This window comes from Falco naumanni, unplaced genomic scaffold (genome assembly GCF_017639655.2).
Source record: "Falco naumanni isolate bFalNau1 unplaced genomic scaffold, bFalNau1.pat scaffold_215_arrow_pat_ctg1, whole genome shotgun sequence".
Classification (NCBI taxonomy): Eukaryota; Metazoa; Chordata; class Aves; order Falconiformes; family Falconidae; genus Falco; species Falco naumanni.
The window spans coordinates 23,266-48,484 of record NW_024427395.1 but is presented as its reverse complement, the minus strand read 5'-3'; the positions used below and the strand labels follow the sequence as shown (position 1 = coordinate 48,484).

The 25,219-nt window shown below is 61.9% G+C and overlaps 2 protein-coding genes across 2 annotated transcripts; one reads left to right on the top strand and one right to left on the bottom strand.

The window, feature by feature from the left end:
- Positions 1-17: 17 nt before the first annotated feature.
- LOC121082050 (zinc finger protein 271-like) lies at positions 18-16,093 on the top strand. Its single transcript, XM_040581393.1, is given in 3 exon segments — positions 18-594; positions 596-1,923; positions 13,670-16,093. Coding segments are annotated over 3 exon segments (2,961 nt in total). The 5' UTR covers positions 18-33; the 3' UTR covers positions 14,742-16,093.
- On the bottom strand, positions 15,565-24,829 carry SH3BP5L (SH3 binding domain protein 5 like). Its single transcript, XM_040581392.1, has 6 exons — positions 24,367-24,829; positions 24,172-24,234; positions 21,264-21,392; positions 21,023-21,184; positions 19,829-20,002; positions 15,565-17,066 (listed from the first exon to the last, which is right to left on the bottom strand). The coding sequence occupies exons 1-6, from the start codon at positions 24,592-24,594 to the stop codon at positions 16,653-16,655; spliced, it is 1,170 nt and encodes a 389-aa protein (XP_040437326.1). The 5' UTR covers positions 24,595-24,829; the 3' UTR covers positions 15,565-16,652.
- Positions 24,830-25,219: the final 390 nt, after the last annotated feature.

Genomic DNA, 25,219 nt, shown 5'->3' with positions numbered 1-25,219 from the left:
TCTTCCCTGTAGACGATGGGTTGTTGAGCGAGAATGAAGAGGAAGATCCGCCACCGGGCGAGCTGGAGAAGGTCGACACCGAGGCGACGCCAGCGGGGAAGCCCAAGGGGACCAGCCCCGCCAGCGCGGAGGGGACGAAGCCCAGCGACGGTCCCCAAAAACCAGAGAACCAGCCCCGAAAGCCATCGGGCAAGCGACAGGCAAAATCCGGCCACCGAGGCTTCAAGAAATTTCCGCCGCGCAGCTTGCTTGGCCACGGCCGCTGCCACGACTGCGGGCAAAGCGTTGGCTTTCGCTTCAGCCTTCAACAAACGCCGGCGAGGCACCGAACGCCCCCATAAATGCCCTGAATGCGGCAAATGTTTCCGGCTCAGCTCAACCCTCATCACCCACCAACGCCGGCACGCCGGTGAGAAACCCTACAAGTGCCCCGACTGCGGCAAGACCTTCAGCGTGGGCTCAGCGTTCATCCAGCATCAACGGGTGCACGCCGGCGCCGGTGCCGGCGCGGCGCCTTGCCAGTGCGGCGTCTGCGGGAAGAGTTTCCCAGCCAGCGCCAGTTTGGTCAAGCACCAAAAATTACACCTGGAGGAAAAAACCCTACAAATGTGGGGATTGCGGGAAGGGCTTCAACTGGAATTCGCATCTGGAGCGGCATCGCCGGATCCACACCGGCGAAAAGCCCTACGCCTGCCCGGAGTGCGGGAAGAGCTTCAGTTGGAGCTCCCACCTCGACCGGCATCGCCGGACCCACGCCGCGGCCGGCGAACCCGCTTGCCGTTGCACCGACTGCGGGCGCTGCCCGGCTCCCCGCGGCGCCGAAGGTTCCAAAAGCCCCGAGAAGCCCTTGCAGTGCGGCGAGTGCGGGAAGGGCTTCACCAAGAGCGCGGCGTTGGCCAAGCACCGGCGCACCCACGCCGGCGAGAAGCCCTACAAGTGCGGGGAGTGCGGGAAGGGGTTCGGCTTGAACGCCGCCTTGCTGCAGCACCAACGCAGCCACGCCGCCGGCAAACCCTACCAGTGCGGGGACTGCGGCAAGAGCTTCGCCTGGAGCTCCCACCTGGACCGGCATCGCCGTATCCACATGGGTGAGAAGCCCTACCGCTGCGGCGATTGTGGGAAGAGCTTCTCCCAGAGCTCCCACTTGGAGAGGCACCAACGGGTCCACGCCGGTGCCGAGCAGCCCTGCCAGTGCACCGACTGCGGGAAGAGCTTCTTGGCCTCCAGCAAGCGCCGGCGGCTGTTGACCACCACCACCGAACGAGCCTGTAAATGCACCGATTGCGGCAAGAGCTTTCTTTGGGGTGCCCGCGCCCGACCGGCACCAGAGAGGACCCATAAGTGCAGCGAGTGTGGGAAGAGCTTCACGTACCGGGCGGAGAACGTCAAGCACCAAGGGACGCAGACCGGGGAGAAACCCTATACCTGTCCCGAATGCGGGAAGAGCTTTGGGCAAAATTCGGCGTTGGTGAAGCATCGGCGGATGCACACGGGAGAGAAGCCCTACAAGTGCGGGGACTGCGGGAAGAGCTTCAGCGTCCGCTCCAACCTCATCAAGCACCAACGGACCCACCTTGGCGAGAAGCCCTACAAGTGTCCCGACTGCGGGAAGGGTTTCATCCAGAAGTCGGACCTCACCAAGCACCGCCGGATGCACACCGGGGAGAAACCCTACAAGTGCAACGTCTGCGGCAAGTGCTTCAGCGTCTCCTCCAACCTCATCAAGCACCAGCGCATCCATCTCGGCGAGAAGCCCTACCAGTGCCCCGAGTGCGGCAAGAGCTTCATCCAGCGCTCGGAGCTCACCATCCACCAGCGCGTCCACACCGGCGAGAAGCCCTACAAGTGCCCCGAGTGCGGCAAGTGCTTCAGCCGCAGCTCCCACCTCAACCGGCACCAGCGCACCCACGCCGGGGACAAGCCCAAAGCCGCCGCCGCCGCCAGCGCCGCCGCCGCCGCCAGCCCTCTGCCCCCCTCCGGCGCCTTCTCCGGCGCCACCTTCTCGCCGCCGTTGGGGGGCTCGGTGGCCCCCATCCCCTCGCTGCCCTCCTTCCCCGCCTCCCCCTCGCCCCTGCCCATCCCTTCCCTGTCCAGCCCCGCGCTGGACCTGCCGTGGGCCCTGTCCTTCCCTGCCCGCGCCTTCCCCCACCCGTCGTTCCCCTCGGCCCCCGCCTCGGGGGCCCAGACCCCCTCCCTGATCAACTGAGCGGTGCCCGGCCCTGGCCACGGCTCCGTCCTCCTCCCAGCCTCCCCAGCCGCTCGCCCAACACCCAGCCGGCGCTGGCCTCAACGACTGGTCGCTGGGGGGGCTGCTCCTGCCCGGAGCCCTTCAGCCTCGGTGGCTAATTAACGATCTAATTAGGGGATGAGGCGGCTGCTCTAACCCTGACCACAGCCCCCGGCTCCATCCTCCTCCCAGCCTCCCCAGCCGCTCGCCCAACACCCATCCTGGGTCGGCCTCGAAGCCCCGGTGTTGTGGGGAGCTTGTTCCTGCCCAGAGCCCTTCAGCCTCGGTGGCTAATTAACGATCTCGCTAATTAGAGGATGGGAGAGTCCCCTTCGTCCTGTGGCTCCATCCTCCTCCCAGCCTCCCCAGCCGCTCGCCCAACACCCATCCTGGGTCGGCCTCAAAGCCCCGGTGTTGTGGGGAGCTTGTTCCTGCCCAGAGCCCTTCAGCCTCGGTGGCTAATTAACGATCTCTCTAATTAGAGGATGGGCAAGTCCCCTTCGTCCTGTGGCTCCGTCCTCCTCCCAACCTCCCCAGCCGCTCGCCCAACACCCAACTGGGGCTGACCTCCAAGGCCCGTTGTTGGGGAGCCCGTTCTTGCTCGGAGCCTTTCAGCCTTCGGGGCTAATTAATAATCTTGCTAATTGGGGCGCGAGGGACCCTGGCTGCAGCCCCGGCTCCATCCTTCCCCCACCCTCCCCAGCCGCTCGCCCAACACCCAGCCGGCACTGGCCTCAACGACTCGTCGCTGGGGGGGCTGCTCCTGCCCGGAGCCCTTCAGCCTCGGTGGCTAATTAACGATCTAATTAGGGGATGAGGCGGCTGCTCTAACCCTGACCACAGCCCCCGGCTCCATCCTCCTCCCAGCCTCCCCAGCCGCTCGCCCAACACCCATCCTGGGCCGGCCTCGAAGCCCCGGTGTTGGGGGGGGCTTATTCCCACCCGGAGCCGTTCAGCCTTTATGGATAATTAATGAGCGCGCTGCTGGCACCGGGTGCCCCCACCCCAGCATCCCCCCAGCTCCACACCAGCACCCCAACCTCCATCCAAGCCACCCCACTTCCCACCCCACCGCTCAACCAGCATCTCCCATCGGTGCCCCCCCCCCGCTCATCCCACCTCGCCCCTCTGCTCCTCATCGGATGTAGCTCCACGTCATCACCCCCACCCACGTACCACCCTCTGGTCCCACCTTGGAGCATTTTGGGAGAAAAAATGGCAAAAACGGCGGTTTTCCCACGCTGCCGCATCACCTTCTGCCCACCCCGGAGCTGCCGCAAGGGACTCTGGGATATTTCCACATCCTCGTCTCCTGCAGCGTCTCCCTGAGCTCGTCTTATCCCACCTCATTCCTCAGAAACGGAGCCAGTCAGGGTTTTCTTTTATTATTTTTTTCCATTCAGAAAGAAAATAACTTTGGGGCAAAACCACACGATTTTGTGATGTCATTGATCAGGCACTTAATGGAATATTTTGGTGGGGTTTGGGGTTTTTTTTTCCTTTTCCACACGGACTTTGCAAAAACTTTCATGCATTTGTGGTGGGGTTTGTTTTTTTTATTATTATTATTATTATTATTACTAGTTTTCCTGAATTTTTATGTTTGCTTTTGCTCCGTCCCTCGGGGCGGGATTTGGCGCATTTCGGTACTATCGGGAAAAGGCGGCGGCAGTGCTTTTTTTTGCTGCCTGAAATCCTGATTTCTCCCATTTCCCAATTCCTCCCCATTACCGGGAGAGCGAGGGCTTCTCGGGGGAAAATAAATGCAGAAGAATTTAAAATTCAAGAAGAAACAACCCAAAAAAACGCTAAAAAAACCCAGAATAGGTTACACGCAAAATGTAAAATCATCAAAAGAAATGCAGAAGAAAAAGAATTAAGGCTGAGAATGACTTTGGTTTTTTCCCCGAAAGAGAATAAAAAGGTGAAATAAGACTTTTGGAAAAGTAAGAAGTTGCTGAAATTGCTGGAAATGGGAAGGTTTTGACTGAAAACGAAATAATTGAAGAGGTGCAGAGATGCTATGGGAAGGACTCATCGCGTTTATTGAAGAAATAAATATCGGCAAGCAGACCAGGTAGTAACGTAGGTGCAAAAAAAAAAGAGGAAAAATGTCAAAATATGTAAAAAAAAAAAAAAAAAACGTAGAAAATGAAAAAGGAGGAAAAGAAAGCAAAGGATGTATGGAATGAAAAAAAAGTCAGTGATAAAAATAGAGAAAGGGGTAAAAACAACCGTCCCGAGGAAGTACCGGAGCACATGGCTGCGGGAAGCGGGAGCCAAGCCGGCGTCGGATGCGGCAGTGCCGGGAATTGCTGCCAGACCATCGGATGTGGAAAAAAATAAGAATTTAAAAAAAAAAAAAAAAAAAAAAAATTAATGCCCAGAGCAGAAGGAATTGACTCCGGGTGTTTGCTCAAGGATTGTGAAGCTTGGAGGTGTGATGGATGGAGGAGAAGGGATGCGCAGCGGGATGCGGAGCTGCACCATCCCCTGGCCTGAGGATTGTCCCCGGCTCCATGCAACGTGTCTGGGGACCTGCCTGGCTTCCCGGCCTACCCTGCTGAAAACTGGGGTGTCACCGATGCCACCACCGCGGTGTCACTGATGGTGGAACCAGGACATCTCTGCTGGCACAACCGGGATGTCACTGCTGGCACAACTGGGATGTCCTTGATGGTACAACCAGGATGTCCTTGATGGTACAACCATGACGTCAACGGTTGCTCAACCAGGATGTCACCGGTGGCACAACCGGGATGTCCTTGATGGTACAACTAGGATGTCCTTGATGGTACAACCATGATGTCAACGGTTGCTCAACCAGGATGTCACCGGTGGCACAACCGGGATGTCTTTGATGGTACAACCAGGATGTCCTTGATGGTACAACCACGATGTCAACGGTTGCTCAACCAGGATGTCACCGGTGGCACAACCGGGATGTCCTTGATGGTACAACCACGACGTCAACGGTTGCTCAACCAGGATGTCACCGGTGGCACAACCGGGATGGCACAACCGAGATGTCACTGCTGGCCCAACCCTGATGTCACCGAGGATGTTAATTCTGTCTTTGCGTTGTGGGGGGACCCTCCAGAGACCCCCAGCGGGTTCAGATCCCCAACGTTCCCCCAGGGAGCTGCCCTGAAGGCAGCACCAGCCCCACTTTGGGGGAAGAAACTCGTTAGAAGGAGCCCCAAAATCTCATGTTCTTGCCTCGATTTTGGCCAACAGTCAATGGGAGCTGCCGTTGGGGGTGGCTTTTGGCGCCCACCTCCAAATCACCCCAGCGTGGCATTAATTATGCATTAATGAGCATGTTGTTGGTGCTCACCATGCCCTTGCACTAATTGTGCATTAATGAGCGCGCTAATTACACGCTCCCGCGCAGGCACTGTCCTGCCTTGGGGCTCTCTGGCCAATTTGGGCCAAATTAGCCCAAAATCAAGGGCATGGTGAGATGATGTGGCTTGGTCACCTCTCCAGTGCTCTGTGGGTGGGGTCACCAAGGGGGGGGGGGGGGGATGTGAGGAGACCCCCTCCCCACCACCCTTCAGAGCCCAGGACCTCATGAATGGAATGTGGGGAAGGGGGAGGAAGAGGAGGGACAGGGATGAAGTCTAGAACCTTCCCCCAAGGTTCAAGTAATTGTTTTAGGAGGACACGGTGACCGTGCCGTGGGGCGCAGGGTCCCCAACGGAGCCACAAGGGACAAAAGCCACCCCGAAAAGAGGTCGAAGAACTTCAGCGGGTATATGCTGGGGGGGAGGGGGGGTGGGAACCCACACCAAACTGTGATTTAAGTGAAATTTATATATTTTCTGGTGTTGTCCGTGCTTCCGAAACCGGCGTGGACGTGTCGCTGTGCTGCTTGTCAACGGTCCCCTCCGTGTCCGCTTTCGGGGACCGCCTCGCCTTGTCACCACGGCTCGCGTCTTATTTTTATTTTTAATTATTTTTTTTTTTTTTTTTGGAGTCGCTTTCTTTCCATGAGTAGTAATAAATTAGAGCCTAGCTACCCCGGCCAGCGCTGCAGTCCTTTTCCCGGGGTCGTTCCTCTTCCGTTGGCTTTGGAGGGCTTCAAACCACATCAAGATCCAGTTTTCCAAGGGTTTTTTTTTTTTTTTTTTTCGCCCCTTTTTCCTTTTGGTTGGGTTTCCAGTTGGGTTGCCCCAGGTGGAAGCCCAGTTGCCACTAATCCTGCAGTTCAAAATGTGCGTTTTCCGGTGCAAGATGCCCACAAAATCCAGTAAAAATGTGTCGGGGTGGAGGGAAGTGTCAAGCCTTCACCAGCTGAGCCCTATCAGTCACGGCCACTTGGGTAGCCAAGAGGGCAGTGGCACCAAAACCACCTTTTTAACCCCAAAACGCCACTCCACTCGGGCGGTGGGGGAGGATTGGGTCCCACCGTGTCCCTAGGGATGCTCCAAACATCTGCCAGTGAACCCCAAGGAGAAGAAAGTAAATTAACACCCCACCCCACCCCACCCCCACCCCTAAGACTCCAAGGGGCACCACCAACCATGGCCAGATCCCACCAAGCCAAGGGCAAGCCAGGCTGGCAGCCCACGGGGCAGGTCGCGCATGGATGCTCCACCAAGAATTCTGCAGAAGGATGAAGATCCCCAGGGCTGGGCTTTCAATAGAGCCCCTAGGCCGTGGGCAGGGGGTGGTGGGGGTCCCAAGTGGGCATGGTCAGGGTAGTTAATGTCCGCGGGTACCTTCAGCCTCCAAAATGGTTGGTTTTTTTTTTTAGGGTGGCTCTGCAGGACATCTCCAAGGGGTCCAGGATGTCTCCAAAAGGGTTCAGCATGTCTCAGAGGTGTTCAGCACATCTCCAAGGGGTCCAGGATGTCTCCAAAAGGGTTCAGCATGTCTCAGAGGTGTTCAGCACATCTCCAAGGGGTTCAGGATGTCTCCAAAAGGGTTCAGCATGTCTCAGAGGTGTTCAGCACATCTCCAAGGGGTCCAGGATGTCTCCAAAAGGGTTCAGCATGTCTCAGAGGTGTTCAGCACATCTCCAAGGGGTTCAGGATGTCTCCAAAAGGGTTCAGGATGTCTCAGAGGTGTTCAGCACATCTCCAAGGGGTCCAGGATGTCTCCAAAAGGGTTCGGGATGTCTCAGAGGTGTTCAGCACATCTCCAAGGAGTTCAGGATGTCTCCAAAGGGTTCAGCATGTCTCAGAGGTGTTCAGCACATCTCCAAGGGGTTCAGGATGTCTCCAAAAGGGTTCGGGATGTCTCAGAGGTGTTCAGCACATCTCCAAGGGGTCCAGGATGTCTCCAAAAGGGTTCAGGATGTCTCAGAGGTGTTCAGCACATCTCCAAGGGGTTCAGGATGTCTCCAAAAGGGTTCAGCATGTCTCAGAGGTGTTCAGCACATCTCCAAGGGGTTCAGGATGTCTCCAAAAGGGTTCAGCATGTCTCAGAGGTGTTCAGCACATCTCCAAGGGGTCCAGGATGTCTCCAAAAGGGTTCAGGATGTCTCAGAGGTGTTCAGCACATCTCCAAGGGGTTCAGGATGTCTCCAAAAGGGTTCAGGATGTCTCAGAGGTGTTCAGCACATCTCCAAGGGGTCCAGGATGTCTCCAAAAGGGTTCAGCATGTCTCAGAGGTGTTCAGCACATCTCCAAGGGGTTCAGGATGTCTCCAAAAGGGTTCAGGATGTCTCAGAGGTGTTCAGCACATCTCCAAGGGGTTCAGGATGTCTCCAAAAGGGTTCAGGATGTCTCAGAGGTGTTCAGCACATCTCCAAGGGGTTCAGGACGTCCTCAAAGGGGTTCGCAGCTCAAAGCATCACTTCCCAAGCAGGTCCCTGGGGAGAAGCGAGCAGCACCAACACCTTGGAGGACTTACTGGGGAAGAAGAGCGGACCCCCTCCCACCCCATGGATTGGGGAAGGGCTGAGCACCCCAAGGTGCAACCCCCCCAACCCCAGGGGACACTGTTCCCTCAGCCACCGTCCCCGCACCCACCCCAGGGACGAGGAGCCGGTGCCAGCCCCATTGCCACCCCACAGCTCTGCCATGGGGCACAGACCCCCTGGGCACGACCCGATTTTGGGGTCCAACCCAAGAACCTCCCCCCCCCCCCCCCCCCCCCCCCCCAGAGTCCTGGACTTGGCTCTGCTGGAGCAGAAGGTTCTGAGGAAACATCTGCGGGGGGGAACGGTGCCAGGAGGGGAATGGGGTGGGGTCTTTATTTTTAGATCGATATTAAATTTCTGTTGTCTTAATTAAATTGCTGCCAGGGTTGGGGGGAAGGGGTCTGTGTGGAATACGTATATATTCCTTACATTTCTTTGGGGAAGGTTTCCATGGATAAGTGTCTTAATAAATGCATAAAAAATACGTAGGAATTTCTTTTTTTTTTTCTTTTTTTTTTTTTTTTTAATGCTGGAGTAATTGTGGTGGCTGTGCTACGGGGAAATTATAAAAATGGAACAAAACTGCCTCCAAAGTCTTAATCTGGGGGGAAAAAAAAAAAAAAAAACGGGATGAAGAGGGATATGGGGGAGCAACATCAAAGGATTGCGATGCCCTCCCAAACCCAAAGGTTTCACACGGGTTGTTCCCTGAAGGGCAAATCCAACCGCTCCAGCAAAGCCAAAAATAGCCGGCGAGGAAAAGCCGTGTCGGGGGGAAGCGTCTTGCCCCGGAGCAGCTGCAGAGGTGGCTCCTGTCTTGGGTTTCTCCACACGACGCTGAGATGAGCTTGGTTCCTTTGTTCCTTCGAGAAAGTCAGATACAACTACAGGCTCTAAAGAACCCAACATCCGTGTGACGAGGACATCCGTGCTGCTCCTGCAGCGTCCCCACCCCTGCCTCCTCCGGCATCACGGAGAAGAGTTGGGCTCCATCAGGGTTCGGGCTCCATCAGGGTTCGGGCTCCATCAGGGTTCGGGCTCCATCCTCCTCACCATCCACGGTCCTGTCACCTGCAAGGACAGAGGTGCTGATGCAGGATCCCAAAGTGTCCCACCAAACCCCCCCACATCCCCGGTGGATGGAGGTTTGGAGCCAAGACCTGGAGATGATCCACTCCAACCAGCTCAAGCAAGGACTTCTAGACCCACGTCCGTATCCTTCAGCATCTCCAAAGGGGGACCAGCTCCAGGAAGCCTCTTCCAACCTTCTCCCATCGTGGCCAACCTTCTCCCACCGTGGCCAACCTTCTCCCACCGTGGCCAACACCTTCTCCCACCGTGGCCAACACCTTCTCCCACCGTGGCCAACCTTCTCCCACCGTGGCCAACCTTCTCCCATCGTGGCCAACACCTTCTCCCACCGTGGCCAACACCTTCTCCCATCGTGGCCAACACCTTCTCCCATCGTGGCCAACACCTCCCATCGTGGCCAACCTTCTCCCATCGTGGCCAACCTTCTCCCATCGTGGCCAACCTTCTCCCATCATGGCCAACACCTTCTCCCATCGTGGCCAACACCTTCTCCCATCGTGGCCAACCTTCTCCCATCATGGCCAACACCTTCTCCCATCGTGGCCAACACCTTCTCCCATCGTGGCCAACCTTCTCCCATCGTGGCCAACACCTTCTCCCATCGTGGCCAACCTTCTTCCATCGTGGCCAACACCTTCTCCCATTGTGGCCAACCTTCTCCCATCGTGGCCAACCTTCTCCCATCGTGGAATATCTCAAGTTGGAAGGGATCCATAAGGATCATTGTGCCCAACTTCTCACAGGAGAGCAGCACCCCAAAAAAAAAATTTTAAAAGATTTTTTTTTTTTTTTTAAGGATGAAGCTAAATTTCATGGGTGGGTTTTTTTTGGGTTTTTTTTTTTCCTGATTTGTGCCCAATTTCGGAGGAAAAAGGGGGAAAATAAAAAGGAGCTTCCCAATTTCCCACCTTTTTCTGCCATCGGGGCTTGGTGGAGCTCAGGGCTTCATTCTTGGGGGGCGAGCAATGCTTTGGGGACCCCCTTCAACCCCCGCCGCACCCCCCCCCCCCCTTTATTTTTTTTATTTTAACGATCGTACAAAACAATCTGCCTCGATTCCCGTAGGAAATCTGCTGTTTCCACGGAAAAACGGGGAACTACCCCGCCGACCCCCTCCTCCGCACCCCGCCCGCCCCCCCCAGCGCCCCCGAGGATGCTCGGGGGGAGGCAGCCGGATGGCTGGACCCCCCCCCCTCCACGTGAACACCCCTCCCCCCGCTCCCCGGCGCCTGTTGCAGGCCGGCTCGGTGTGGGAGGACACAGGAAAGGGCCGCCCCTCCCGGAGGAAGCGGAGGGGGAGGTCGGAGCCGGCAGGTACCGGGGGAGGCGGGGGGCGGCTTCGGGAGGGGCTCCGGCCGGACGCGGGGGGGACCCGGGATGCTTCTCCCGGTCCGGAGATGCCTTACCCGGTTCGGAGATGCCCTGCCTGGTCCCCGGGATGCTTCTCCCGGTCCGGAGATGCCCTACCCGGTCCCCGGGATGCTTTTCCCGGTCCCGGGCCGCTTTTCCCGGTTCGGAGATGCCCTACCCGGTCCACGGGATGCATTTCCCCGTTCGGAGATGCCCTACCCGGTCCCCGGGATGCTTTTCCCGGTCCCGGGCCGCTTTTCCCGGTTCGGAGATGCATTTCCCGGTTCGGAGATGCATTTCCCGGTTCGGAGATGCATTTCCCGGTTCGGAGATGCCCTACCCGGTCCACGGGATGCCCTTCCCGGTCCCCGGGATGCTTTTCCCGGTTCAGAGATGCATTTCCCGGTGCACGGGGTGCTTTTCCCGGTTCGGAGATGCTTTTCCCGGTTCGGAGATGCCCTTCCCGGTCCAGGGGATGCCCTTCCCGGTCCTCGGGATGCTCTTCCCGGTCCACGGGATGCCCTACCCGTTTGGAGATGTTTTAACTGGTCCAGGGGATGCTTTTCCTGGTCCACAGGATGCTTTTCCCGGTTCAGAGATGCTCTTCCCGATCCATGGGAAGCCCTACCCGGTCCAGAAATGTTCTTCCCGGTTCAGGGATGCCCTACCCGGCCCGGGGGATGCCTTTCCCAGTCCAGGAGATGCTTTTCCTGGTCCAGGAGATACACTAGCTGGTCCAGAGATGTTTTTCCTGGTCCAGGGGATGCACTACCCGGTCCCAGAGATGCTTTTCCCTCTCCCAGGGATGCTCTGCTGGGTCCCAGTGGTGCTCATCTCAGTCGTGGGAACGCTTTTCCTGGTCCTGGGACACCTTGGCCGGTCCCAGGGATGCTTTTCCCTCTCCCAGGGATGCTCTGCTGGGTCCCAGTGGTGCTCATCTCAGTCGTGGGAACGCTTTTCCTGGTCCTGGGACGCCTTGGCCGGTCCCAAGGATGCTTTTCCCTCTCCCAGGGATGCTCTGCTGGGTCCCAGTGGTGCTCATCTCAGTCGTGGGAACGCTTTTCCTGGTCCTGGGACGCCTTGGCCGGTCCCAGGGATGCTTTTCGCCATCCCAGGGATGCTCAGCCCTGTCTCGGGGATGCTTTGCACGGCCCTGAAGGTGCTGGGTACCAGAGCGGCTGGGCTTGGCCCGGGGGATGCTCTGCCTGGTCCCAGGGATGCTTTTCCCGGTTCAGAGATGCTCTTCCCGATCCATGGGAAGCCCTACCCGGTCCAGAAATGTTCTTCCCGGTTCAGGGATGCCCTACCTGGCCCGGGGGATGCCTTTCCCAGTCCAGGAGATGCTTTTCCCAGTCCAGGAGATGCACTAGCTGGTCCAGAGATGTTTTTCCTGGTCCAGGGGATGCACTACCCGGTCCCAGAGATGCTTTTCCCTCTCCCAGGGGTGCTCTGCTGGGTCCCAGTGGTGCTCATCTCAGTCGTGGGAAGGCATTTCCTGGTCCTGGGACGCCTTGGCCGGTCCCAGGGATGCTTTTCGCCATCCCAGGGATGCTCAGCCCTGTCTCGGGGATGCTTTGCACGGCCCTGAAGGTGCTGGGTACCAGAGCGGCTGGGCTTGGCCCGGGGGATGCTCTGCCTGGTCCCAGGGATGCCCTGCTCCACCCCGGATGCCCCAGCGGATCCCAGGGATGCTCCACCTGACCCCAGGGATGCTCAGCTCGGTCCCGGGCCTGCCCAGGTCAGGACATAGTGGGGGAGCTGATCCCTCACCCCCAATACCAGGGACCATCCCAACTCTGAACCCCAACTAGAGACCCCCCCCCCCCCTCCCCAGCCTCGGCATTTCCCTCCCGCTCCTCTCCCGGATTCCGGTGGGTACCAGTGAGGGGGCTCCCGAGCCCCTCCAGGGGGATGCTGGGCCCCTTTAACCATCACACCGGCTAACGCAACCCCCTTTATCCCTCCAGGGTCTGAATGGGGACACCCCCCCCCCCGCCTCGAGGGACCTCGCAACCCCCTGCCCCTCCCTGGATCCCTCCTGGTTTGGGGGACCGCAGGGACCGACGGAGGCGTTTGCTGTTTCGGGGGCTGGGGGAGGAGGGGGCTTCACAGCCATGCAGAACCGCGAGGCATCGGCCTCGCCGGGTGAGTGGGTCCACATCCCCCCGACCCCGCAAAACCTCCCCCACTCCCACGGTGCCTCCCCCCAGATCTCCCCCTCCCCCCCTTTCCTCCTCCCAAATCCCCCCTCCCCCTCTTTCCGCCTCCCAAATCCCCCCTCCCCCTCTTTCCTCCTCCCAAATCCCCCCTCCCCCTCTTTCCTCCTCCCAAATCCCCCCTCCCACTTTCCTCCTCCCAAATCCCCCCTCCCCCTCTTTCCTCCTCCCAAATCCCCCCTCCCACTTTCCTCCTCCCAAATCCCTCCCCATCCCCCTTTCCTCCTCCCAAATCTCTCCCCATCCCCCTCTTTCCTCCTCCCAAATCCCCCCTCCCCCTCTTTCCTCCTCCCAAATCCCCCCTCCCCCTCTTTTCTCCTCCCAAATCCCCCCTCCCACTTTCCTCCTCCCAAATCCCTCCCCCTCTTTCCTCCTCCCAAATCCCCCCTCCCCCTCTTTCCTCCTCCCAAATCCCCCCTCCCACTTTCCTCCTCCCAAATCCCCCCCTCCCCCTCTTTCCTCCTCCCAAATCCCCCCTCCCACTTTCCTCCTCCCAAATCCCTCCCCATCCCCCTTTCCTCCTCCCAAATCTCTCCCCATCCCCCTCTTTCCTCCTCCCAAATCCCCCCTCCCCCACTTTCCTCCTCCCAAATCCCTCCCCATCCCCCTCTTTCCTCCTCCCAAATCCCTCCCCATCCCCCTCTTTCCTCCTCCCAAATCCCCCCTCCCAAATCCCTCCCCCTCCCCCTCTTTCCTCCTCCCAAATCCCTCCCCCTCCCCCTCTTTCCTCCTCCCAAATCCCTCCCCCTCCCTCCCTGCCTTCATCCCCGATTTCCCAGCAGGTGAGGGACCAGCCAGCACTGGAACGAGCACATCGGTCCACCAGGAAAACCCCCCGGGAACGGATCCGGCTCATCCCCTCCCCCCTGGAAAGGGGTTTGAGGCCCCGGAGGACCCGATCCCGAGGGATAAAAGGTTTTTATGCACCGAGTGCGGGAAGAGCTTCAACCACAGCGCCTACCTCCTCCGCCACCAACGCATCCACTCTGGGGAACGTCCTTATCCCTGTTTGAAATGTGGGAAAACTTTTACCTGGAATTCCCACCTGAATTCCCATCAAAAAACCCACACGGGGGAAAAACCCCACCGCTGTCCCGAGTGCCAGAAATGCTTCAGCCGCCGCTCCAACCTCCTCCGCCATCAGCGCCTGCACGGGATGGAAATTCCTTACGGGAAAAACTTGAAGGCTGATCGTATCCCGCCTTCCCGGAGCCGCCCGGATGATATTCCCTACGTCTGTCCCGAATGCGGGAAATGTTTCAGCGCTCGTTCCAATCTTTTCCGTCATCAACGTATCCACACCGGAGAAAAACCCTACAAATGTCCGGAATGCGGGAAAAGCTTCGGGCAAAGCTCGGATCTCATCCAACACCGTCGAACCCACACGGGTGAAAAACCTTTTTCCTGCTCGTTTTGCGGGAAATCTTTTAACGAACGGTCCCACCTCACCCGCCACCGAGGGCGGCATACGGGAGAAAAACCCTACAAGTGCCCGGAGTGCGGGAAAAGCTTCGTCCAGAGCTCGGATCTTCTAATCCACAAGCGATCCCACGCCGGCGAGACCCCCTATAGGTGTTGGGAGTGCGGGAAACTTTTCCGGGTCAGCTCCAGTTTGATCCGACATCAGGGGTTACACACGGGTGAAAAACCTTATAAATGCGGGGAATGCGGGAAAGGCTTCGGCGCTCGCTCCGTCCTCGTTATCCACCGGCGGCTCCACACGGGAGAGCGACCCTACGAGTGTCCGGCTTGCGGGAAACGCTTCGTCCAAAGCTCCAACCTCCGTCGGCATCGACGGATCCATACGGGAGAGAAGCCGTACCCCTGCCCGGTTTGCGGGAGGAGGTTCAGCGTCCGCTCCGGTTTGCTCAAGCACCAGCGGCTCCACCAGCCGCCGCGTCCCCAACCCCCCGGGGAGGAAAAAAATGCGGGATGGAGCTCGGCAGGCGAGAAAAAACAAGGGCAGGAGGAGGAATTGCCCCCGTAGGGGCTCCTGAGCATCACTCCCCACCCCCCCCAAAAAAAAAAAAAGTGGTGGTGGACGGGGGGGGGCACCCTAAAGTGGGGGCTGACCCCAAAAATGTATTTGTCACTTCAGATGCAAACGGCTCGGTGGGGGATTCCCGGTTCCCCCCCCCCCGCCCCGTGCTGGATGCATGAGATGGGGACCCCCGTATCTGTTTGGGCGATGGGCGCCTCACCCCACCGTGTTTTGGGGTGAGGGGACCCCCAAATCCCTTGGGGTGCTGGGCGCCTTATCCCGCTGCGGTTTGGGGGGGGGGGGGGCAGCAACAGGACCCCCAAATCCTTGAGGGGGGAGGGTGGGCGGGGGGTGCACCAGCTTCATCCCTTCCCAGCCATAAACCCCAGGATACCCCAATTGTGTGTGTGTGGGGGGGGGGGGTGGTCCCGGTCTCCTGGGCCCCTTCCCCAAGCAAAATCAAGGCACTGAACCCCACCCCCCCCTCCCCATTTTTCCCTATTTCCCCCCCAAAATTCCAATTTTTCCCTGCAAATCCTTCCAGCTGGCTCTGAAATGCCGGGCGAAATCCAGGGGAAAGAGCAGGAACAACACTTTGTGCCCCCCAAAACAGCCTGATGTTACCCCAAAACGCAACGCTGCTCCAAAGGAAATCTGTATTATTATTTTTTTAAAAAAAAAATCAAGTAAACGGGCAAATTAAACTCATTAAAATCGACCCTTTGGGGAATTAAGAGGGGAATTCAGAGGGGAATCGAGATACTTTTAAAAGTTGTAATTTTTTTTAGCCACGAATAAGGAGAATTTAGGGCGGGAATGCGAACGTAATTTACTAATAACGGTGATTTTTATTCACGTTAATAATATTTGGGGCCATTCCCTGCGTTTTTCAAGCTTCGGTGATTCCACCCTGTCCCCGCGATGGATTTTTAAAACCTCAGGAAGCAAAACCGCCGCCACGGGGCCGCAACAATCCCGTTCCCGAAGCCCTTGTTCCCGCCTGGAAGTTTCCAACCCTTCCCCAGATCCCAGAATATCGGGGAGGGGGGCCTGGGGGAGGGGTACCCCGGGTGCGACGGAGCGAATAAAACCACATGGAAGTGGAGGGGGAGGGGAGGGGGGGATAAATTTTACTCGCCGGAAAAATAATAACACTCCAAACGACCCCCCCCCACACCCCCACCCCCGGGGCTGCCTCGAACCAGCGCGGTTCTCATCACAGCCCCGGCACGGCCGCAGCCCCCCCCCCACCCCCTGTACCCCGAAACGGCTGCAGTGGGGGCCTCCCCCTCCCCCATCCCCCTCCCCCCTCCGAGTCCTGTTAGTGCAATTCGGCTTCAGCCTCACCTTTTTGCTGGCAAAAAAAAAAAAGGGGAAAATAATCCCCGAAGAACTGTCTGAAATTTGGGGGGAGGAGGGGCGGAAGGAGGAGGGGATGGGTAGGGGGGTGTTGCCCCTCCCCCCCCCCCCGTAGTCCTTGGTGGGTGGGGGCCACGGTAGAGCATCCCCCCGCCCCAAGATTTAAGGGGTGGAGCAGGAGCCGCGAGAGCAGCGTCGTTAGCAGCGTCGTTAGCAGCGTCGCCCACCCAGCCGCTCGCTGCCAACACCCAACGCGCAGCAGCGTAACGCCGCGTCCCAGCGCCGGGCACTGGGGGGGGGGGGATGGGCTCTGCCACTGCCGCCCCCCTTCCCCCACCTTCTCCACCAAGTTCAGAGGGGCGAAGCCCACCAAAACCCACACCCCCCCCGCGGAGGGCATCACCTCTGTCAACGAGGGGCCTCCAAGCGGCACCGGCCTCCCCCCCCCCCGTGGCCTCTGCGGGAGGTAACGGCGGCACCCACCGAGCCCCGTCGGCTTTCGGGGGTCCCCGGGGGAGGGGAAAAGCCTTTTTTGGGGGGGGGTGGGGGGTGGGGGGGCTAAAGGCTGATGCTACGGTGATGTTTGAAGTGACCCTGTGCGCCCCGGCGCTGCTCCCGTCCCTCCAGCTCGTCGCTGTTGAGGCTGGCAGCGTCCGACAGACCCAACAAATGTTCGACCGAGTCGAACTTCTGCAGGTCGGAGGCGATGGTCTGAAGGCTGAGCACCGAGAGAGTGTCGGCCGGGGGGCACTCGGCCCCCAGCCGTGTCCCTCCCGTCACCCCCACCTCGGGACCGACGTGCCGGGGGCTGGTTTCGGCTCCCACCGGTGAAGCCCGGCGAAGGACGAGGCGCTGCAGGCGGCGCGCGTGGATCTGCTCGCTGATCTGCTCCAGGTTGCGCAGCGCCACCGAGTAGCGGGTTTTGGCTTGCGACACCGACCGCTCCAGCGCCGTCACCTTGGCCTTGTGCTCCTGGGGGAGACGGCGTCGGCCACCACGGCCCCCCAGCGCGAGGGGGGGGGGGGGGAGGGCCACACAACGCGAGGGGGGGAGGAGGAGGGTCCCCCAACGTGAGGGGGGGGAGGAGGAGGACCCCCCAATGTGTGGGGGGGGAGGAGAAGGGCCACCCAATGTGAGGGGGGGGAGGAGAAGGGCCACCCAATGTGAGGGGGGGGGAGGAGGAGGGTCCCCCAATGTGAGGGGGGGGGAGGAGGAGGACCCCCCAATGTGAGGGGGGGGGGAGGAGAAGGGCCACCCAATGTGAGGGGGGGAGGAGAAGGGCCACCCAATGTGAGGGGGGGGAGGAGGAGGAACCCCCAGCGCGAGGGGGGGGGGAGGAGGAGGGTCCCCCAACGTTAGGGGGGGAGGAGGAGGGTCCCCCAATGTGAGGTGGGGGAGGAGAAGGGCCACCCAATGTGAGGGGGGAGAGGAGGAGGGTCCCCCAGCGCGAGGGGGGGGAGGAGGGTCCCCCAATGTGAGGGGGGGGGGAGGAGAGGGGCCACCCAATGTGAGGGGGGGGAGGAGGAGGGTCCCCCAGCGCGAGGGGGGGGAGGAGGGTCCCCCAATGCGAGGGGGGGGGAGGAGGAGGGTCCCCCAACACGAGGGGGGGAGGAGGAGGGTCCCCCAATGTGAGGTGGGGGAGGAGAAGGGCCACCCAATGTGAGGGGGGGGAGGAGAAGGGTCCCCCAACGCGAGGGGGGGAGGAGGAGGACCCCCCAACGCGAGGGGGGGGAGGAGGAGGGTCCTCCAATGCGAGGGGGGGGAGGAGGAGGGTCCCCCAATGCGAGGGGGGGGGGGAGGAGGAACCCCCAACGCGAGGGGGGGAGGAGGAGGGTCCCCCAATGCAAGGGGGGGGAGGAGGAGGGTCCCCCAACGCGAGGGGGGGAGGAGGAGGGTCCCCCAATGTGAGGTGGGGGAGGAGAAGGGCCACCCAATGTGAGGGGCGGGAGGAGGAGGGTCCCCCAGCGCGAGGGGGGGGGAGGAGGAGGGTCCCCCAGCGCGAGGGGGGGGGGAGGAGGAGGGACCCCCAACGCGAGGGGGGGGAGGAGGAGGGTCCCCCAGCGCGAGGGGGGGGGGGAGGAGGGTCCCCCAACGCGAGGGGGGGGAGGAGGAGGGTCCCCCAACATGAGGGGGGGGAGGAGGAGGGGTCCCCCAGCGCGAGGGGGGGGGGAGGAGGGTCCCCCAACGCGAGGGGGGGGAGGAGGAGGGGTCCCCCAACATGAGGGGGGGAGGAGGAGGGTCCCCCCAACATGAGGGGGGGGGAGGAGGAGGGTCCCCCAGCGCGAGGGGGGGGGGGAGGAGGGTCCCCCAACGCGAGGGGGGGAGGAGGAGGGTCCCCCAACATGAGGGGGGGAGGAGGAGGGTCCCCCAACATGAGGGGGGGGGGAGGAGGGTCCCCCAACGCGAGGGGGGGGAGGAGGAGGGTCCCCCAACATGAGGGGGGGAGGAGGAGGGTCCCCCCAGCGCGAGGGGGGGGGGAGGAGGGTCCCCCAACGCGAGGGGGGGGAGGAGGAGGGTCCCCCAACATGAGGGGGGGGGAGGAGGAGGGTCCCCCAACATGAGGGGGGGAGGAGGAGGGTCCCCCCAGCGCGAGGGGGGGGGGGAGGAGGGTCCCCCAATGCGAGGGGGGGGGGAGGAGGAGGGTCCCCCAACACCAGGGGGGGAGGAGGAGGGTCCCCCAATGTGAGGGGGGGGAGGAGGAGGGTCCCCCAACGCGAGGGGGGGGGAGGAGGAGGGTCCCCCCCCACCCACCCGTTTCTCCTCCCCGCTCCCCCCTCACCCCAAAAGCCAGCGGAAAGCAGCCGCATCCCCCCCCACCCCCACCCCAAAACGGGATCCCCGCGCCCCTCAGCGGCCCGAGGGGGCTGGGGGACAAAGACTGAGGGACCAGTTAGGGACTGGGGGGGCCAGTTAGGGACTGGTTATGGGGTGGGGGACAAAGCCTAGGGACCAGTTAGGGACGTGGGGGACCAGTTAGGGACGTGGGGGACCAGTTAGGGATGTGAGGGACCAGTTAGGGACGTGAGGGACCAGTTAGGGACTGGTTATGGGGTGGGGGACAAAGCCTAGGGACCAGTTAGGGACTGGGGGGGGCAGTTAGGGACTGGTAACGGACTGGGGGACAAAGAATGAAGGACCAGTTAGGGACTGGGGGGACCAGTCAGGGATGTGGGGGGCTGGGGGACAAAGACTGAGGGACCAGTTAGGGACTGGTTATGGGGTGGGGGACAAAGCCTAGGGACCAGTTAGGGACGTGGGGGACCAGTTAGGGACCGGGGGGGGCAGTTAGGGACTGGTTATGTGCTGGGGGACAAAGACCGAGGGACCAGTTAAAGGACCAGTTAGGGACTGGTTACGTGCTGGGGGACAAAGACCGAGGGACCAGTTAAAGGACCAGTTAGGGACTGGTTATGTGCTGGGGGACAAAGACCGAGGGACCAGTTAAAGGACCAGTTAGGGACTGGTTATGTGCTGGGGGACAAAGACCGAGGGACTAGTTAAAGGACCAGTTAGGGACTGGGGGACAAAGACCGAGGGACCAGTTAAAGGACCAGTTAGGGACTGGTTATGTGCTGGGGGACAAGGACCGAGGGACCAGTTAAAGGACCAGTTAGGGGCTGGTGATGCACTGGGTGACAAAGACCGAGGGACCAGTTAAAGGGCCAGTGTAGGGACCGGTTCTGATCTGGCGTCGCCCCGCTTCCCCCTGCCCCCTCCCCCAGCTTTCCCAGTACCTCCAGGATCTGGTTGAACTGGGCTTTCAGCTCGAAGTAGGGTTTGCTCTTGACGATGACGCGCTTGAGGGATTTCTGCAGCGCCTGCACCTTGGCCTCGGCCTGCTGGCACAGCCGCGTGACGCGCTGGTGCTCCCGCTCGCTCCGCAGCCGCTCCTCCTCCGCCTCGTTCACCTGCCGACACCCCCCACCCCTTCAGAATTTGGGGGAGGGTCCCCCCCCCCCCCCCTCAGAATTTGGGAGGGGTGTCCCTTTCCATCCCACCCCTCTAATAGGGATGGAGACCCCCCCCCTGGTGCGCCCGCTCGCTCCGCAGCGGCTCCTCCTCCGCCTCGTTCACCTGACGGCACCCCCACCCCTTCAGAATTTGGGGGAGGGTCCCCCCCCCACCCCCTCAGAATTTGGGGGGGGTCCCTTTGCATCCCACCCCTCTAATAGGGATGGAGACCCCCCCCGGGTGCTCCCGCTCGCTCCGCAGCCGCTCCTCCTCCGCCTCGTTCACCTGACGGCACCCCCCACCCATTTCAGAATTTGGGGGGGGTCCCTTTGCATCCCACCCCCTCAATGAGGATGGAGACCCCCCCCCGGGTGCTCCCGCTCGCTCCGCAGCCGCTCCTCCTCCGCCTCGTTCACCTGACGGCACCCCCCACCCCTTCAGAATTTGGGAGGTGGGTCCCCCCCCTACCCCTTCAGAATTTGGGGGGGGTCCCTTTGCATCCCACCCCCTCAATGAGGATGGAGACCCCCCCCGGGTGCTCCCGCTCGCTCCGCAGCCGCTCCTCCTCCGCCTCGTTCACCTGACGGCACCCCCAACCCATTTCACAATTTGGGGGGGGGGTCCCTTTGCATCCCACCCCCCTAATAGGGATGGAGACACCCCCCCCGGGTGCTCCCGCTCACTCCACAGCCGCTCCTCCCCCGCCTCGTTCACCTGATGGCACCCCCCACCCCTTCACAATTTGGGAGGTGGGTCCCCCCCTACCCCTTCAGAATTTGGGGGGGGGTCTCTTTGCATCCCACCCCCCTAATGGGGATGGAGACCCCCCCCCAGGTGCTCCTGCTCACTCCACAGCCGCTCCTCCTCCGCCTCGTTCACCTGACGGCACCCCCCCAACCCTTCAGAATTTGGGGGGGGGGTCCCTTTGCATCCCACCCCCCTCGACGAGGATGGAGACCCCTCCCCCCCCCGCGTACTTTGCGCGTGGCGTGGTTGAGCATCTCCTGCCAGGTGGGATCCAGGCGGTTTTTATCGGCCACGACGCCCTGCTCGGCCACGAACACCATCTCGCGGGCGGCGTTGTGCATGCTGACGGCGCGCTCGTACCGCAGGGCCGCCCGCTGCGTCTCCTGCTGCGCCTGGGGACGACGGGGTGACAACGGGGAAGACCCCACCCACCACCACCACCACCCCCCCCCCCGGGGAGGGGATCGGTACCTCCTTGGCGAGGCGCCGGGCTTCGTAGTAGGGTCGAGCCTTTTCGATGCAGTTGCCCAACTGGGAGCCCTGGGCGTTGAGTTTCCTGGCGGATTCGGAAAGGATGCGGCGATAGGCGGTGCGGGCGTCCTGCCGGGCCACCGGGCACAACGGTCGGTCGCCCGGCACCCATCCCCTCCCCCCTCCCCCGCCCCCAGCATCCCCCCTCCCCCCCACACACACACACAGCAGCCAGAGAGACCAAGGAGCCCCCAAAGAGCAGCGGGGAGCTGCAGGGGAGGAAGGGGGGAGGGGCAGGGGGAGGGGGGCTGGTAGGACGAGAACCGGGGGACAAAGGCTAGAGGACCAGTTAGGGACGCGGGGAGACCAGTTAAGGACCGGGGGGACACACGGCGAGACCAGTTAAGGACCGGGGACACACACGGGGAGACCAGTTAAGGACCGGGGGGACACACGGGGAGACCAGTTAAGGACCAGGGGGACACACGGGGAGACCAGTTAAGGACCGGGGGGACACACGGGGAGACCAGTTAAGGACCGGGGGGACACACGGGGAGACCAGTTAAGGACCGGGGGGGACACCAGTTAAGGACCGGGGGGACACACGGGGACACCAGTTAAGGACCGGGGACACACACCGGGAGACCAGTTAAGGACCGGGGGGACACACCGGGAGACCAGTTAAGGACCGGGGGGACACACGGGGAGACCAGTTAAGGACCGGGGGGACACGGGGAGACCAGTTAAGGACCGGGGGGACACACGGGGAGACCAGTTAAGGACCGGGGGGACACACGGGGAGACCAGTTAAGGACCGGGGGGACACCAGTTAAGGACCGGGGGGACACACGGGGACACCAGTTAAGGACCGGGGACACACACCGGGAGACCAGTTAAGGACCGGGGGGACACACCGGGAGACCAGTTAAGGACCGGGGGGACACACCGGGAGACCAGTTAAGGACTGGGGGGACCAGTTAAGGACCAGGGGGACACACGGGGAGACCAGTTAAGGACCGGGGGGACACACGGGGAGACCAGTTAAGGACCGGGGGGACACACGGGGAGACCAGTTCAGGACTGGGGGTGGGGGAGACGGACAGGGACACCAGTTCAGGACTTGGGGGACGCACGGGGACACCAGTTCAGGACTGGGGGTGGGGGGAGACGGACGGGGACACCAGTTCAGGACTTGGGGGACACACGGGGACACCAGTTCAGGACTGGGGGTGGGGACAACGGGGACACCAGTTCAGGACTGGGGGCGGGGACACCAGTTAAGGACTGGGGGGGGGCAGGGGCCCCAGTTAAGGACCGGGGATGGGGACGGGGTGACACCAGTTCAGGACCGGGGATGGGGGGGATGGGGACCAGTTCAGGACCGGGGATGGGGGGACCAGTTCAGGACCGGGGATGGGGACCAGTTCAGGACCGGGGATGGGGACCAGTTCAGGACTGGGGATGGGGACCAGTTCAGGACCGGGGATGGGGGGACCAGTTCAGGACCGGGGATGGGGGGACCAGTTCAGGACTGGGGATGGGGGGACCAGTTCAGGACCGGGGATGGGGACCAGTTCAGGACCGGGGATGGGGGGACCAGTTCAGGACTGGGGATGGGGGGACCAGTTCAGGACCGGGGATGGGGACCAGTTCAGGACCGGGGATGGGGGGGACCAGTTCAGGACCGGGGATGGGGGGACCAGTTCAGGACCAGGGATGGGGACCAGTTCAGGACCGGGGATGGGGGGACCAGTTCAGGACCGGGGATGGGGGGACCAGTTCAGGACCGGGGATGGGGGGGACCAGTTCAGGACCGGGGATGGGGGGACCAGTTCAGGACCGGGGATGGGGGGACCAGTTCAGGACCGGGGATGGGGACCAGTTCAGGACCGGGGATGGGGACCAGTTCAGGACTGGGGATGGGGGACCAGTTCAGGACCAGGGATGGGGACCAGTTCAGGACTGGGGATGGGGACCAGTTCAGGACCGGGGATGGGGACCAGTTCAGGACCGGGGATGGGGACCAGTTCAGGACTGGTGATGGGGACCAGTTCAGGACCGGGGATGGGGGGACCAGTTCAGGACCGGGGATGGGGGACCAGTTCAGGACCGGGGATGGGGGGACCAGTTCAGGACCGGGGATGGGGACCAGTTCAGGACTGGGGATGGGGACCAGTTCAGGACCAGGGATGGGGGGGACCAGTTCAGGACCGGGGATGGGGACCAGTTCAGGACCGGGGATGGGGGGACCAGTTCAGGACCGGGGATGGGGGGACCAGTTCAGGACCGGGGATGGGGACCAGTTCAGGACTGGGGATGGGGACCAGTTCAGGACCAGGGATGGGGGGACCAGTTCAGGACCGGGGATGGGGGGGACCAGTTCAGGACCGGGGATGGGGGGACCAGTTCAGGACTGGGGATGGGGACCAGTTCAGGACCGGGGATGGGGGGACCAGTTCAGGACTGGGGATGGGGGGACCAGTTCAGGACTGGGGATGGGGGGACCAGTTCAGGACCGGGGATGGGGGGACCAGTTCAGGACCGGGGATGGGGGGACCAGTTCAGGACCGGGGATGGGGACCAGTTCAGGACTGGGGATGGGGACCAGTTCAGGACCAGGGATGGGGGGACCAGTTCAGGACCGGGGATGGGGGGGACCAGTTCAGGACCGGGGATGGGGGGACCAGTTCAGGACCGGGGATGGGGACCAGTTCAGGACCGGGGATGGGGGGACCAGTTCAGGACCGGGGATGGGGGGGACCAGTTCAGGACGGGGGATGGGGACCAGTTCAGGACGGGGGATGGGGACCAGTTCAGGACCGGGGATGGGGACCAGTTCTGGACGGGGGATGGGGACCAGTTCAGGACCGGGGATGGGGACCAGTTGCGGACTGGTGGCGCCGCTCACATCCAGCTGCAGCTCCACGCGGTTGATCTCCTCGTTGGCCTGGTTGAGATGCTCCAGCTCCTCCTGGGGGGGGGGCAGAACCCAAACGGGGGGTGAGGGGAGCGAAACGCGACCCCCCCCCCAAAAAAAAAAAAATTATAAATAATAAAAAATAAAAATACAAATGGGGGAAACTGGGAAAAAGATTCTCCTCACCTGTATCCTGGGGTCCAGCTCTTCCTCCTCCTCCTCCTCCTCCTCCCCGACCACTTTTGGGGGTGTCCCGGGCTCCTCGCCCTCGCACGCCCCCCCCGCTACGGTCGCCCCCCCCCTCCTCCTCCTCCCCTCCCCCCCCCCAGGGAGCCCCCCAGCTGCCCGGGAGGGGTCTGCCGGCCGTCTCCCCCGTTTGCCCCCCAGAGCAGCCCCCTCCTCCGCGTCCCCCATGGCGGGATCCCCCCCCCCACTCCAGGCGACGTCGCGGGGTCCCGCTCCGCTTCAGGGGGGGGGGGGGGCAGCATCCCAGCGGGGGGGCCATTCAGCGCCAGCCCCCCCCCGCGCACAGCAAGGGGCCCTAGTTCATTTGGGGAGGGGGGGAGGGGGGGGGGGGATGCCCCCCACCCCTGGAAGAGACACCCCCCCACCCCCCAGGGACGACGAGCCGGGAGCTGGATCGGCCGGAACGAGATGGGAGGGGGGGGAGGGGGGGGGGGGCTGGAAAACAACCGGGAAAAAGTCAGCCCCTCCCCCAAACCCCACGTGGCGCCCCCCCCCCCAGCAAATCCCCTCCCCCTAGACCCCTCCAGTGCCCCCACATATCCCCCCCCCTTCTCCAATGCCCCTGTTCCTCTAACAGCCCCCCCCAAACAGCCCCCGCCATGGCACTGCCCCCCCATCCCCCCCCCAAATAGCCCTTCAATGCCTCCCCCACCCCTCCAGTAACCCCCATAGACCCCCCGTAGCCCCCCCACCCCCTCCAGTGACCCCTGTAGCCCCCCCAATGCCCCCCACCCCTCCAGTAACCCCTGTAGCCCCCCCAATGCCCCCCACCCCTCCAGTGACCCCTGTAGCC